Below are 13,504 nucleotides of genomic sequence, written 5' to 3' on the forward strand. Positions count from 1 at the left end.
GGTCCGCCCCGGGCTCCGAGGGGGACGCCTCATTCCCACGGTTACCGTTGTCAGGGTTACTGCCTTGGCTTCTTACTTGTCGCCGTCTTCCCCTGTCGTGTTTGCCAGTGAATGAATGAGTGGATGAATGAGCTTCGTTAATCCCAGAGAGAAATTGCACTGGGTTGCAGCACCACGCAACATTTATTCCTTAAAAGTGCTCGTGACAATTTGCCAGTTTACGTCGTACATTTATTCATTTATCTCGCGCTTTTCTCCAAAGCGAATTAGTGCCAATCTGCTGAATATTATTTACCCATTTATACAGCCGGGTCATTTCACTGGAGCGATTTAGGGTAAGTACTTTGCTCAAGGCTACCGCAGCCAGAGGTGAGATTCGAACCCGTGACCTTTGGGTCCAAAGGCAGCAGCTGTGGCCGCTATGCAGGTGCCCGTTTATGCAGCAATTAAACATGAGACACATTGTCTGAAACCGCTTGTCCCATACAGGGTTGCGGGGAGCCGGAGCCTAACCCGGCAACGCAGGGCGCAAGGCTGGAGGGGGAGGGGACACACCCTGGACGGGATGCCAGTCCATTGCAGGGCACCCCAAGCGGGACTCGAACCCCAGACCCACCATAGAGCAGGACCCGGTCAAACCCACTGCGCCACTGTACCCCCCAATTAAACATGAGAAATAATAATTCACATCACCTTTATTCTCATTATGCAAGTATAATGAATCCAAGTGCTGAATTTACCACGGGCAGCCGGTACTGTAAGGGTTAGAACTGCCACCTACCGCCCGGGGGGGACAGGTTCAAATTCCACCTCTTGCTGTGGTGCCCTTGAAAAAAGGTGCTTGGCCTAAAATTGATCCAGTAAAAAAAAAAAAAAAAAAAAATTATGCCGCTTTGTGAATCAGTGTAAGTGGCTTTGGAGACGAGCATCAGCTGAAAGAGTAAGTGAGCATATTTAGGCACAAGGAGGGGATGGAAGAGGAGCTTCAGGACCACCCGAGGCCGTCGGAAGTGCACTGCGCTCCGGTCACACACAGAGCGCTGCCGAAAAGGGCCGCTTCTGAACGCCCGCTTGTGACCTTCGAGAGCCGAGCTCAAAGCCCTCTGTAGCCGTGTGGTGTTGTAACTGCGGTCCGTCGGGTTCATGTTTGAACGACAAACATTTTTGAGTGAACTCACCCCTGCCCAGATGCCATGTCCCCTCTCTCTCTCTCTCTCTCTCTCTCTCTCTCTCTCTCTCTCTGTGTGTGTGTGTGTGTTTGCTCTTTCGTTAGTCTCCTGAGAGTAACCCTGCCTATATTTAAACATACTGCCTTCTCAGTTGCCTCTTGGTAAGTTTCCTCCTTCCAAAGCATTATCTCGCATGACCTTTGACCCTGAACTTGTGACCCACGGGCCCGCAAACCTCCTTCAGCCCCGCTCCATCCGCCGGTCTGCCGGCCTCCCTTTCCGACGTTCTTTTCCCGCTCTCGGCGAAGCTTCTCCGCTCGGCCCGCTCCGTCGGGGGCCGCGGCGCTCGGAGCGGGCTGCGGTTCGAATCCCACCTCCTGCTTGTAGTACCCTTGAGCAAGGTACTTCCCCTGCGTTGCTCCAGTAAAATTAGCCAGCTGTGTCGAGAGCGACTCTCGGCCGCTTTGGAGAAAAGCTCCGGCTGGAGGAACGCGTCACTCTCGAGGTTACGTGGACGTGGCCGTTTATTCAGAAGTTGCCTCTTCGGTACAGCCGGGCCTGCGAGTCGGTGTCGTTTGCGGCGGCGCCGGATCTCGCCCTCGGCGCCGCCCTCGTGTCATTTACTGCACGTCTCGCACGTCTCGCGTTCCCTCCTTGCCGGCGGCGGCCGCGACTCGTTTCCGTCTAAAGGTCGCCCAGCCCCCTCCTTTCTTGACCCCCCCCTCCCCCCCGCGACCCGCCTTCGAATGGCCGCTCCCGATAAGAAAGGCTCCTCCCCAGCTTTTGTTTGCCCGGGGCCGTGTTTATGCAGGGGTCGGGTGTCGCGACCCCTCCGGTCGGGCGGCTCGCTGGCCTCACAATGGAGGCCCCGACGCCGGCGTGGTCCCCGCGGTCCGCGGAGCTTCGCGGACCAGGCCTAACCCGAAGAAAAGCGGGTTTGCCCACAATGGCCTCTGAATTGGCCCTGGAATGGCGCTCTCATGAATTAAAATGTCAAGCGAATGCTTTCACGCTCCAGAGGGGGACTATAGCGCTAAAGAATGAGCCGAACCGCACCGGGTTCGCTCTGCTTTTGGATCCCACGCACTACTTTGGAATTTGCCCTCGAAGCCTTATTGTCACGGCAACCGTGAGAAGTTGGAATGCAGTGAACTGCAGACGGGCAGCAGGTGGCGCAGTGGTTAAAGACGCTGCCTTTGGACTCGGGGGGGGGGGGGGGGGAGCCCAGGTTCCGATCCCACCTCCTGCTGTCGTACCCTTGAGCAAGGTGCATACCCTGAATTGCTCCGGTAAAATTTACCCAGTTGTATAAATGGGTAAATAGTTTAATAGAGAAAAGCATCTTGTAATGTAAAAGAAAAGGTTGGTTTCGAGATGAGTTTAGTCCCCATCAGCAGCATCGTCCATGTGTTTGGTCCCACCGTGTCATTGTCTTAATGCTCTCTCCCTCTTCCCCCCCCCCCCCACAAACGTATGCACATGGCAGCTGAGCATGGAGAAGGTACAGGCCATTGCCGAGCAGGTGGAGATCAAGGCCAAAGTGGTGCAGACGGAGGTGAAGGCTGTGGCACTGCGGTACCGGAAGGCACTGGAGGAGCGCGAGTGTGAGCTGCTGTGGAAGGTGAGTGCCGTTCGTCCCCCAGCTTCCGCGATGCTCTCGCTCGCTCGCTCATCATGGTTTGCTTGCTCGGTCCCTCCTCGGTGACCGCCGTGACCGTTCCCCTTTGATTTAGGGAGAGGAAATGCGGAAGTCACTCCGCAGAAGGGAACGGCGCTTTCGTGGGATGCATAAGTGCTACATCCTTTTTATCTTGCCACTCTGTGTGTTTGTGTTTGTGTACAGGACTGCTGGCACTTGCTAATTGCAGGGGCGGCTGGTGGCATAGTGGTTGGGGCCTTCGGATCCAAAGGTTGGTGGTTTGAATCCCACCTCGGCTGTAGTACCCTTGAGCAAGGTACTTACCCTAAATCGCGCCGGTAAAATTACCCTGCTCTATAAATGGGTAAATAATCGCAAGTAGTTTAACGTCCTAAGTCGCTTTGGGGAGAAGTGCCAGATAAATGAATAAATATAACGGGTGTTTTCAACACTTTGTTCTCGATTCTCAATGGTGCTGCTGGGTTGGTGCGAAGGGTGTGTCGGCGGTATATCCCCTCGCGCTGGGGGGTCTCCGACCGTCCCTTCTGCCAACGGGCGCCCTCCTCGACCGCGGCGCGGAACACTCGGCTCCTTTCGCACTTATTAAAGGCTTGGATCCCACGAATCCCTGATCTTTGCTGTAAGCGAGCGCCGAATCGCTAATTATGCAGTGGCGCAGCAAGTAGAGCCGGTGCCTGGCAGCGCCTAGGCTGTGGGTGTGAAACTGGCTCGGACCGTGTACGCTTTTATAATGTCCTCTCATTGTTAGCGTGGGTTTTGTTTGCATGCTCTGGTTTCTTCCCACTGTGCGAAGATGCGTTTCCTGTGAAGTGGGGACTCTGGATTGCGTTTCGTGCGCTTGAGTCGCGCTGCTCTACTGTACGGAAGTGCGAATGACTGTCGGCCATCTAGCGGCGTGTGTCGCGCTCTAAGTCGCCGTTCGGCTCAACGTTGGTCTTAGTGCGTCACTTTGGAACACAGTGTTTGCTAAAAATAAACACAATTGCAAAACGATGACTGCAACACTTGTCCCTTCAGGCCCCCTTTTTACACCAAGCAGGCGTGTGCTTGAAGTCGCCAGACCTCGGTTTCCGTTCCAGCGCCTGGTTTTGGCAAATACACATGCGCACATGCACGGGGACACACACACGTCCCAAACGGGTCACAGCGAACCGGTGCCTAACCTGGCAACACAGGGCGTAAGGCCGGAGGGGGAGGGGACACACCCAGGACGGGACGCCAGTCCATCGCAAGGCACCCCAAGCGGGACTCGAACCCCAGACCCACCGGAGAGCAGGACTCGGTCCAACCCGCTGCACCACTGCACCCCCCTCCCCCCGATTTTGGCGAATGTTCCCTTTAAAAACACCCCCCTCCCCGCCAAAAAATGTTTTAATCAGTAGAGGACACACAGATACCCAGGATACACATTACATATGTTTACATTCATTCATTTAGCACTTTTTTGCAAAGAAAAGTACAATGAGTGCATTAGTGTAATTACGTTATACACGTAATTACATACGAAAGTACAGACGTGTAACGCGTGTCCCGTAGAAGAAACTGGTTGTGCCAAAAGTCGACATGCTCTACGTCACCGTCGGAGTTGCTGATGCTGCGCGATGCTGCGGTCGCAGCGACCTCGCCGCGCTTCCCCACTGCTGCCGGTTGGAGAGCCCGCGGGTTCGAACCCGGGGCCGTTCCACCCCCAGCGCGTTAAATTGACGGACGTCTCGCCGCGATGCTGTCGCACGTGTGATGCGCGCAGTTAAAGGGCCGGTTCTTTGAGCAGTGAGTCCTGCGCCAGTGTAAAAGGACATGGGACAGCGGGGGGGGCATTACCGTGGTTAGAGCTGCGGCCCTCCACATCATCGTGTTCGGCATCCGCAGCAGGGACTTCGAAGCTGGAGGAGCTGACAAAATTACGAGGGCGCTGTCTGCGCAGGAGCCGCCTTGCTGTGTCCCCTTTACGAGAAGCTCTTTAAAAACTTTGTGCGTTTCCCATCCAGTTAGACAGCGGGGTTGACGGTTCTGGCACGGGGACCTCGAGCAGAACACGAGGAGACGTCGCACGCAACAAAACCAGGAAGTAGAACAGCTGCCCTTTGCACATAGTTTCCTGTTTTTGTCCTGATGTAACACTGGTATTAGTGTCACGGTGTTCACGCCACAATTGGGACACATTTTCGAGAGACGGCAGGAAAAAGATGTCACGCAAGGCTAAAAATCAACACGTCTCGTCAAATTTTGTTCGGCACCTGGTAGCTTAGTGGTTACAGCTACTGCCTGCGGGCCCGAAGGTCACGGGTTCGATTCCCACCCTCGAGCAAGGTACTCGCCCCAAATTACTCCAGTAAAATTACCCAGCTGTATAAATGGGTGAATAATTGCGTGTAGCTTCTTTTCAGTTGTTTTGGGAACAGCATCAGGTAACTGAGTAAATGTGAGCGTTTAGTCCTCGCTGCGGACTAGAAAGTTGGGTTCGGAGTTGTCCGGAGACGGCGTGGCCCATCGGTGCCGGGGCCCGCTGCCTTTTTTCCCGGCTTTTCTCGGCACCTCGGCGTTCACGGCGTAAATTTCAGGACGGGCAAACCGCTGCGCCTGTTCAAAGCCCTACTTCCTTTGGCTGCCGGAAAGATCATCAAACTACATTTTAAAGCTTCCTTCCTCCGACCTTTTTTTTAATTTTTTTTTTTTTCCGGTGGGGAGGGGGGTCGTTCCCTTTCATGCTGGTAATCCTTAATTGGTTTAAAAAGACACGGTTCTGTGCAAGCGGTAAGTGACCGCAGATGCTGCACGACGACCCCGGGGAGATCGCTTTAACAATATTAATCCGAATAATGCGACTATGGCAACCAATGCATCTGCCTGCTAATGCTGTTAAGGCCACGGGGGTTGGGGTGGGGGGGGGGGGGTCCCCATTCAGACCCCTCTATTAATGCAAGCGTCCGGCGTGTATAATTCACTTAACAGGTAGGAGGCACATCGCGGGAGTGTGTCCGGCAGGGAGAAGGGTGTTCCGTGCGGCCCCATCGGGCCGCCGTTGCAGCGACGGGCAGACGTGGTGGGTGGGGGAGTGGGGGGGGGGGGCAGGGATCATCCCCCTAATCTGGTAGTCAAAGGAAGTTGCCAAAGGTTTTAAATGTCAAGAGCGTCACTGTGAATTTGATACGATGCGCAAAAGATTAGCGTGAAAGGGCACTTCGCTGCCTGCCTTTGTGTGTGCAAGAAAGGAGCAGTGTGTGTGTGTGTGTGTGTGTGAGAGAGAGAGATTGAGGGGGGTTGGGCTTCGTGGGAAGTTTGCTAGACTGACCTGCTGCTCTCGCCCGCATGTGTTCTTGGAAACCGGTTCTGCCTCTCGTCAGGGTGGGAATATGAATAGATACGAACGGGTTTGTATGAATAAATGTGTGCAAATGGAAAGTGGTGTCTTGTTGCCTCGAGGACTACGTGCGGCTTATCCCGTGACACACTGTACCGCAAAAAAATGCGGTAAACTAATTTTCCGACGTAGACGTTTAATATACATATTTAATAGCATGTCGCTTCCTTGAATTTGTGCGCGTGGCCGTCGGCACCGTTTGCAACCCTTGGCCTGAAAAGGTTACGCGCCCCTGGCTTACAGACGACCTCGACTTCCTCTGACTCGCTCTTCCTGTTCTGTCTTCCTGCGCGATGCGCCCTTGCAGGTGGAGAAGATCCGGCAGGTGAAGGCCAAGTCCTTGTACCTGCAAGTGGAGAAGCTTCACCAGAACCTCAGCAAGCTGGACGGGACTATCGCGGCGGTGCAGCAGGTCCTGGAGGAGGGTCGCAACATGGACATCCTTCTGGCCCGCGAGCGCATGCTCACGCAGATCCAGGAGCTGAAGGCCCTTAGGGGCATGCTGCAGCCCCAGGAGGATGACCGCCTCATGTTCACGCCACCAGACCAGGCCCTCCTCATCGCCATCAAGTCCATGGGTCTGGTCAGCAGCGGTGCCTTCGCGCCTGTCACCAAGGCGTCGGGGGAGGGGCTGCGGGGGGCACTCAAGGGCAAGCCTGCCTCCTTCACCGTGGTCGGCTATGACCACGACGGGGAGCCGCGGCTCTCCGGGGGAGACGCGGTCTCGGCGGCGGTCATGGGCCCGGACGGGAACGTGACCCCGGCCGACGTGCTCGACCACCAGAACGGCACGTACACCGTGACTTACCTGCCTAAAGCGGAAGGGGAGCACCTCGTTTCGGCGCTCGTGAGCAACCAACACGTGGAGGGCAGCCCCTTCAAGGTGCTCGTCAAGTCAGGCCGCAGCTACCAGTCGGTCGGCATGCCCGTGGCCTCCTTCGGCGGAGAGGGGGACGGTGACGGCCAGCTGTGCCGACCCTGGGGCGTCGGCGTGGACAAGGAAGGCTACGTCGTGGTGGCTGACCGCAGCAACAACCGCATCCAGGTGTTCAAGCCCTGTGGCACGTTCCACCACAAGTTCGGCGCGTTGGGCTCGCGACCCGGGCAGTTTGACCGCCCCGCCGGCGTGGCGTGCGACAGCCAGAGGAGGATCATCGTGGCTGACAAGGACAATCACCGCATTCAGATTTTCACTTTCGAAGGACAGTTCCTCCTGAAGTTCGGCGAGAAGGGAACCAAGAACGGGCAGTTCAACTACCCCTGGGACGTGGCGGTCAACTCTGAGGGCAAGATCCTGGTCTCTGACACCCGCAACCACCGCGTTCAGCTCTTCGGGCCCGACGGCACGTTCCTGAACAAGTACGGCTTCGAGGGCGCTCTCTGGAAGCATTTTGATTCTCCGAGGGGCGTGGCCTTCAACCACGAGGACCACCTGGTCGTGACAGATTTCAATAACCACCGGCTGCTGGTAATCCGGCCAGACTGCCAGTCGGCTCGCTTCCTGGGCTCCGAGGGAACGGGCAACGGGCAATTCCTGCGTCCGCAGGGCGTCGCCGTCGACCAAGAGAACCGCATCATCGTCGCCGACTCTCGCAACCATCGCGTCCAGGTGTTTGAGCCCAACGGCAACTTCTTATGCAAGTTCGGGACTCAAGGAAGCGGCTTCGGGCAGATGGACCGCCCTTCGGGGATAGCCGTGATGCCCGACGGAGTGATCGTTGTCGTGGACTTTGGAAATAACCGCATCCTCAAGTTCTGACCAACATGCTCTGGATGGGAAAATGGGAGAGGAAGGAAAAACATAAGCGCGGGAGAATTTAAAGAGCACATCAAGAGTCCGGACGCTCGAGGGGGGACTGGGGGGGGCTGGTGCACGACGCAAGTCCGTTTGCTTCGCTTATGGCGTCGTTCGCAAAGTGACGCGGTGAACGGAACGTAAAACGCGGCGGTTCCGGAATTCCGACCCCGAGTGAAGAACGTCGCGTCGGGGTGTCATAAACGCACCGGGCCTTCCTTCGACTTGGAGAGACCGGCGTCCCGTCGGGCCGACCTTGATGTGCCTCTTTAATCCTCCTCAACTGATTGTCTCAGGGAAATTTCTCACACTCTTCAAATATTGTACACCACTCTGCGTCATGCCTACCTCATGTAACTCCTCATATATGAATGTACTTGTGTTTGGTGTGCAGAGATTTAGTCCACAAAGTTTTACAAAGAAGAGTCTACCTCAGTGCTTTTTTCTGTTTTTTTTTGCAAGAGAACGATAAAGAGACGATATTTGATTTACTTTTTTTTTTTTTTTTTTGCACAGATCCGTTTAGTTTTCACTGTGCACGTTGAGCAACTAAGCAACTCCTGAATGTTGGCGAGACGAAGCTTGGTGGATACCAAGGTTCTGTGTGCAGGATAAAAAAAAAAAAAAAAAGTGCGGGAAGAAATTTTGATTTGCCGTTGTTTGCCGGCGGTGTTTTGTGTTTTCTCGAACCGCCCCTTCCCCTTATCCCCCCATCTTTTTTTTTTTTTTTTTCTTTCTAAAATTTCTATTGATGTCCAGCATTTGCGATCAGTTTATTCTTGAGGTTTGATGGTGCAGAGGGGGGAGCCGCCTCCTCCTGTACGATGCCAAATGGATAGGATTTAATCAAAGTTGCATCCTAGTTTGTAGTGGGACCAACTGCATCGAGCAGAAATCGGAGGACAAAATGTTCTGAGGGTTTTTTCCCCTTCTTTTGTAGTGAAACTGGATTTAGTAGGTTTTTCACATCGTAAAATCAGTGGTCCTCTACCCACACAAAGAATATTAAGACTTTTCTCGGTCCGTAAAATAACTATTAAGGTATTGGATCTTGTAAAAGCCAAAAATGGAAATATGTGAGAAGTGTCTAGGGCCCGGATTTTAATTTTATTCTGTAAGGAAATCTTGGCGTCTGAAGTTGGAACCAAAAAAAAGGGTATTTTGGGTAAAGGGGGTTTCTTTCCCCCTTCTCACCGACACCATTCTAGTCAACGGTTTCCAGTCCTTTACGAAAGTGTTAAAAGCGACAAATGAGACGCGAAGGGGGGACAAGTTTAGGTTGCTGGGCCTCCGGACTCACCTGCTGGAGAGACACCCCGCCCACTGCGTGTGGACGCTCCATCGAAGGCACTCTCCCCCTTGCCGTGGGGAGTCGGATCAAATCCAAACCTCGCAGGACCGCTGCCCGAGTCCGTTGCCGTTTATTGAAACGTCACCCGTTTCGGAACGTGCGGTCATGCGGTTGCAGATAAGCCCAGACACACTTGCGAGTGACCGAGGTCTCGTTGGGAGTGCGCTAAAGAATCAAAGATGAGCTTTTCTTTATTGACCCGCTTCAGATCGGATTGGATCCTAGCGCGCTATCTTTAACCATTGCTCTGTGTGTGTGTGTTTTAAAAATAGTTTTTGAGTATAACCCAGTGCCACATCAGAGAGAACCACGTAGTCTGGCTTTAAACGGAAGAGAAGGCGAGACCCGCTGCTGCGGAAACCGGGCAGCAGGACGGTCCGGTGCGTCGGGGTGAGATGAACGTGACCCGTGTGCGTCTTACGATGCCTGTACCCGGTTCGCTTTTAGGTCCTTTGTCCAGTGGAAGTGGTGGCGAAACAGGAGCACGAGTGCAGGAGAGTCGGGAGCTCAGTCACACCGACCGCGGGAAGGCGGACGTCTGTGGCGTCCGTAGCGTCCGCCGCTGTCCTCCGCTCTTCGCTCGTCCACATGTCGTCACTTGAGTCCACAATGTTTCTTTTCTCATTTTGCACCCGCACCCTTAGTGTCGGAAATAGGATCAAACGGTTAAATCGGACGCGAATCTGATCGAGCCCAAAACTGCGTTTGCCTTTCTTCTGCGGTTGTCCCGCGATAGATTGTCGCCGCATTCAGGATCGTTCTTGGGAAATAGATGTGCAGCTGGACTGTCGGGCGAAGCTGCCGCTGAGAAGCGAACTGGGGTCGGCAGCTGGTGCCTGCGAGCGGGTTTTGGAACCGACGGACCTTGTGGGATTTATCGGGAATCGCTTTTCTCTCAGCCTCTTTGACGTGACCGTAACGTTTCCTCCTGCGTTGGCTTTTCTTGGTGCAGCCCGGCACCGTCCCACAGTCCAGTTCACTCCGTCTCTGCAGAGCTGTTGATGTTCTCCTGCATCTCAGAGAACTTTGTGTTCAAGCCCTTGCTAGACAGATATTCCATTTATTAAGGAAAAAGAAAAGCCGGTTACTGTAGCGAGACGCTGACGAAGTTTTGATGATCGTGCTTCAGTTGATGACAAAAATGGCTCATAGTACCAAAGTGATGTGTGACCTGTGTGTGTGTGTGTGTGTGTGTGTGTGTGTGTGTGTTCCTCCTCTCGCGGACTCCCTTTGTTTTGCTGGTGTTTGTTCACACAGCTCACCGAGTCCACCTGGGCATCTCGGAACACGTCAGCGTCCGCACGGCGACGCTTCCGGAACACCGTTGTGCAGGGCGACCCGTGCCTTTAGTTGCGAGGGAAATGGGCGGGTGTGCGTCGGGAGAACCGTGCCAAAAACGCCACCGGCGAAGGGGATTCGGTGCCAAATGTAGCCGCTGCGGGCGGGGTTCGTGGGATTCGCTCACGCGCTTTGAACACACACTTCGATGGGGCAGGTGCAAGGAGGGGCCCTTGAGCTCAGGGCTTCCGCATCAAGGCCTTGGAGCCACCGTGCGTGCGTGCGTGCGCATACGCACTTTCTTTCCCTCCTCTGTTCAATTTAGCTGCCTTAGTTGGTTTGTTTATCCATAATTTTGCCACGTCGCTCTTGGCGAAATATTTTCCGAAAGAAAGAGCAGAGTCAGAGTTAATACACTGAAGTCCTTAAAGCAAAAGTGAGCACACAGGCAGGCGCGCGCGCACACACACAGCGCACCTCCATGGCTCGAGAGCACCAGGCCTGCCCTCGCACGTCGAACCTTCACCCGTATCTATTCAGTTCGGGTGGCAACAGCAGAGATCTTCACTTCCCTTGTTCTCAAGTGGACTTGGTTTTTACCCCAACTTTCAGCACAAAATCCTTCAACCTCAATGGAGTGATGGTAGGAGCATAGCGTTAGCCTAGCATTAGCTTGGAAGCTGTTGAGGAAAATATTTTACTTTGAGCGTGAGCCGAACATTTGGCAGCGAGCGCCGTGCTGCGAGAGCCGCTGACCGCCACTCACACGGTACGCTGCCGCCTCCCACGTTGGGCGGCGCGTCGGACCTGCATTCGTCTGTGGGAATTCGCTTGCGGAAGAATTGTCTCTCTAAGATCCCTAGGTCTTCACTCTATAAGAGAAAAAAGTTAATATTCGAACCACTTGCATGCTTTAAAAAAGTCCTACGTAGGAAAGCGTGCTCTTGGTGTGGAAAAGTCGATGCGGGAGAAAAATGAGCGTATTTATCGTGACGTACCAAAAAAGTGTTGGTCCGCGGGTTACTGGACACGGTTTCCTTTGGCTCTTAGAGGTCGTCTCCACGGAAGCCAAGCGAGGCGACCGAGGGCCCGGTGCTGCTGCGCGCACCCGCGCCCACGTGGCGGGAATCCATTCGCCTGAAAGGCGGCGGCGGCGGCAGGACGGCGATTCCCGCTCGGCGCCGCTCCCCCGTCCGCTCGCTCCGGACGACCCTCTTCCCGAAAACTGCCAAAGACTCCCGCGCTCATGGTGCAACTGTGCTACGCCGCCTCGCTCAAAGCAGAAACTGTCCCGTAGGTCCTGCCGTGTTGAGATACCTCCTTAAGGCTAAAAGCACGAAGAGCAACTAGACTTGAGACCCATTAACCGCTGGTGACCTGAGAATGGGGACGAAAAGCTCTTGGTCGTGTCCGTGTTTGACGTGTTCTCGCTATGGTGTGCTTTCATTCGGATGGTATTTGCCGGGGGCCGGTAGTCGGAAATGCTGCTTTTTCGTGCTCCTTGTGCACGTGGCTGCCGTGAGCTCGTGTCACAGGTGGCTCGTATGGATATATAAAGATACCCCTTGGCGCCCTGACAGCCCCTTTGTGTTGTCCATGCCCTTTCCTTTGCCCCCGCCTCCCTCCCCATATTAAATTACCAAAAATTGTACCAGTTCAGAAGTGCATGGTCTTAGACCTCTTTTAATGATTGTATAATCTCAAAAAAGAAAACGAGCGAAAAAAAGAAACTCAGGTAGCTTTCGAGAGCCTCGATTTTGGGCGCTCGTTTCAACGAGATGTTGTGTAACGTAGTGATTTAGTGATTCTTACCTCAGAAAACGTAGTGCTTTTTTCGTGTTTGTGTTTGCATATACCGCATTACCTCTCAATCTGAATGATGTTACTGTTTTTGAATTCTACACGATTTTTTTTTTTTTTTAGTTATTTTTATAAATCTTTTGGTCATTGTCACATTCATTTGAGATCTAAATACCAAATGAGACGGAAGCGCAGACGGAGGAGTCACAGATGACCCTTTTGGAATGTACTTTTTAGGAAAGGTCACTGTGTCTCCTGCTTTCCAGTGACACCCACGCGGCTGCTCACAGGGACAGAGCGGGGCTTCGAGCTGCTCGAGCGCTGAGGCTGGAAGAGAACCAGTGCAGCTACATCCCCCTAGGGCGCGATGCCAAACCTGGTGGTAAAACCAGAGTGATTGTGGCGATTCCCTCATTTGTGCAGTCAGTCCTGACCTACACGATCGATTCGCCCGTTGTCAGTAATGACTCTTAATAGATCCATCCTAATATTTGCATTCTTATGGTTAGCGGCTGTGTTGCATTCATCTAAAAATTGGCAGTAACTTGGTTTGGAAAGGATCCCCCTGAAAGTGATGCACAGTGCTTGAGCAGAGCTCCGCGCCCCCCCCCCGCCCTGGAGGCAGCCGCTGTGGGTGCGTGTGTTCCTCAGTCCAGCGGGAACCTCTTGAATGTATCAATCCTCCTCTACAGTCCATGAGGAAAAGCTGCTCTGAGTGACTGGCTCCGTTTAGATGGCTGCTGCAGTGACCCTTCCACTGCCAGCCTCAGGGGGTGTTGCGCGCGAGGGGATGGCAGGTTGCGGATGTAGGGTGGGCTTTGTGTTCTTCAAGCTGCACAGAGGCCCCCCCCCCCCCCCCCCACCTCTCCTCCTCCTCCTACCTCTCAAGACTGGCAGGAAGTGTAGGTGTTGTCTTCTGTCTAAATATGGCAAAGGAGACTATAATATTTACTTAGTTGCCTGCAGCCTTTTTCTGTTGTCTCACATGGACTTTAAACATTTCCTATGCAGTTTGATTTTTTTTTTTTTAAAACTCTTAAATAAACTTGTATTTCTTGGATCATGGATTTGTACATGTGTGTTCAGTTCT

The 13,504-nt window shown here is 53.8% G+C and overlaps 1 protein-coding gene across 1 annotated transcript in view; it reads left to right on the forward strand.

Moving 5' to 3' along the window:
- Positions 1 to 13,416, forward strand: part of LOC108919322 (E3 ubiquitin-protein ligase TRIM71-like) — a 35,766-nt gene extending 22,350 nt beyond the window's left edge. The window contains exons 3-4 of the mRNA XM_029248372.1: positions 2,656 to 2,790; positions 6,498 to 13,416. Coding sequence (XP_029104205.1) covers positions 2,656 to 2,790; positions 6,498 to 7,949 — 1,587 coding nt within the window. The 3' untranslated portion in view covers positions 7,950 to 13,416. The remainder of the gene's footprint in view (positions 1 to 2,655; positions 2,791 to 6,497) is intronic.
- The last annotated feature ends 88 nt before the right edge of the window (positions 13,417 to 13,504 follow it).

The sequence above is a fragment of the Scleropages formosus genome, chromosome 23 (genome assembly GCF_900964775.1).
Source record: "Scleropages formosus chromosome 23, fSclFor1.1, whole genome shotgun sequence".
NCBI lineage: Eukaryota > Metazoa > Chordata > Actinopteri > Osteoglossiformes > Osteoglossidae > Scleropages > Scleropages formosus.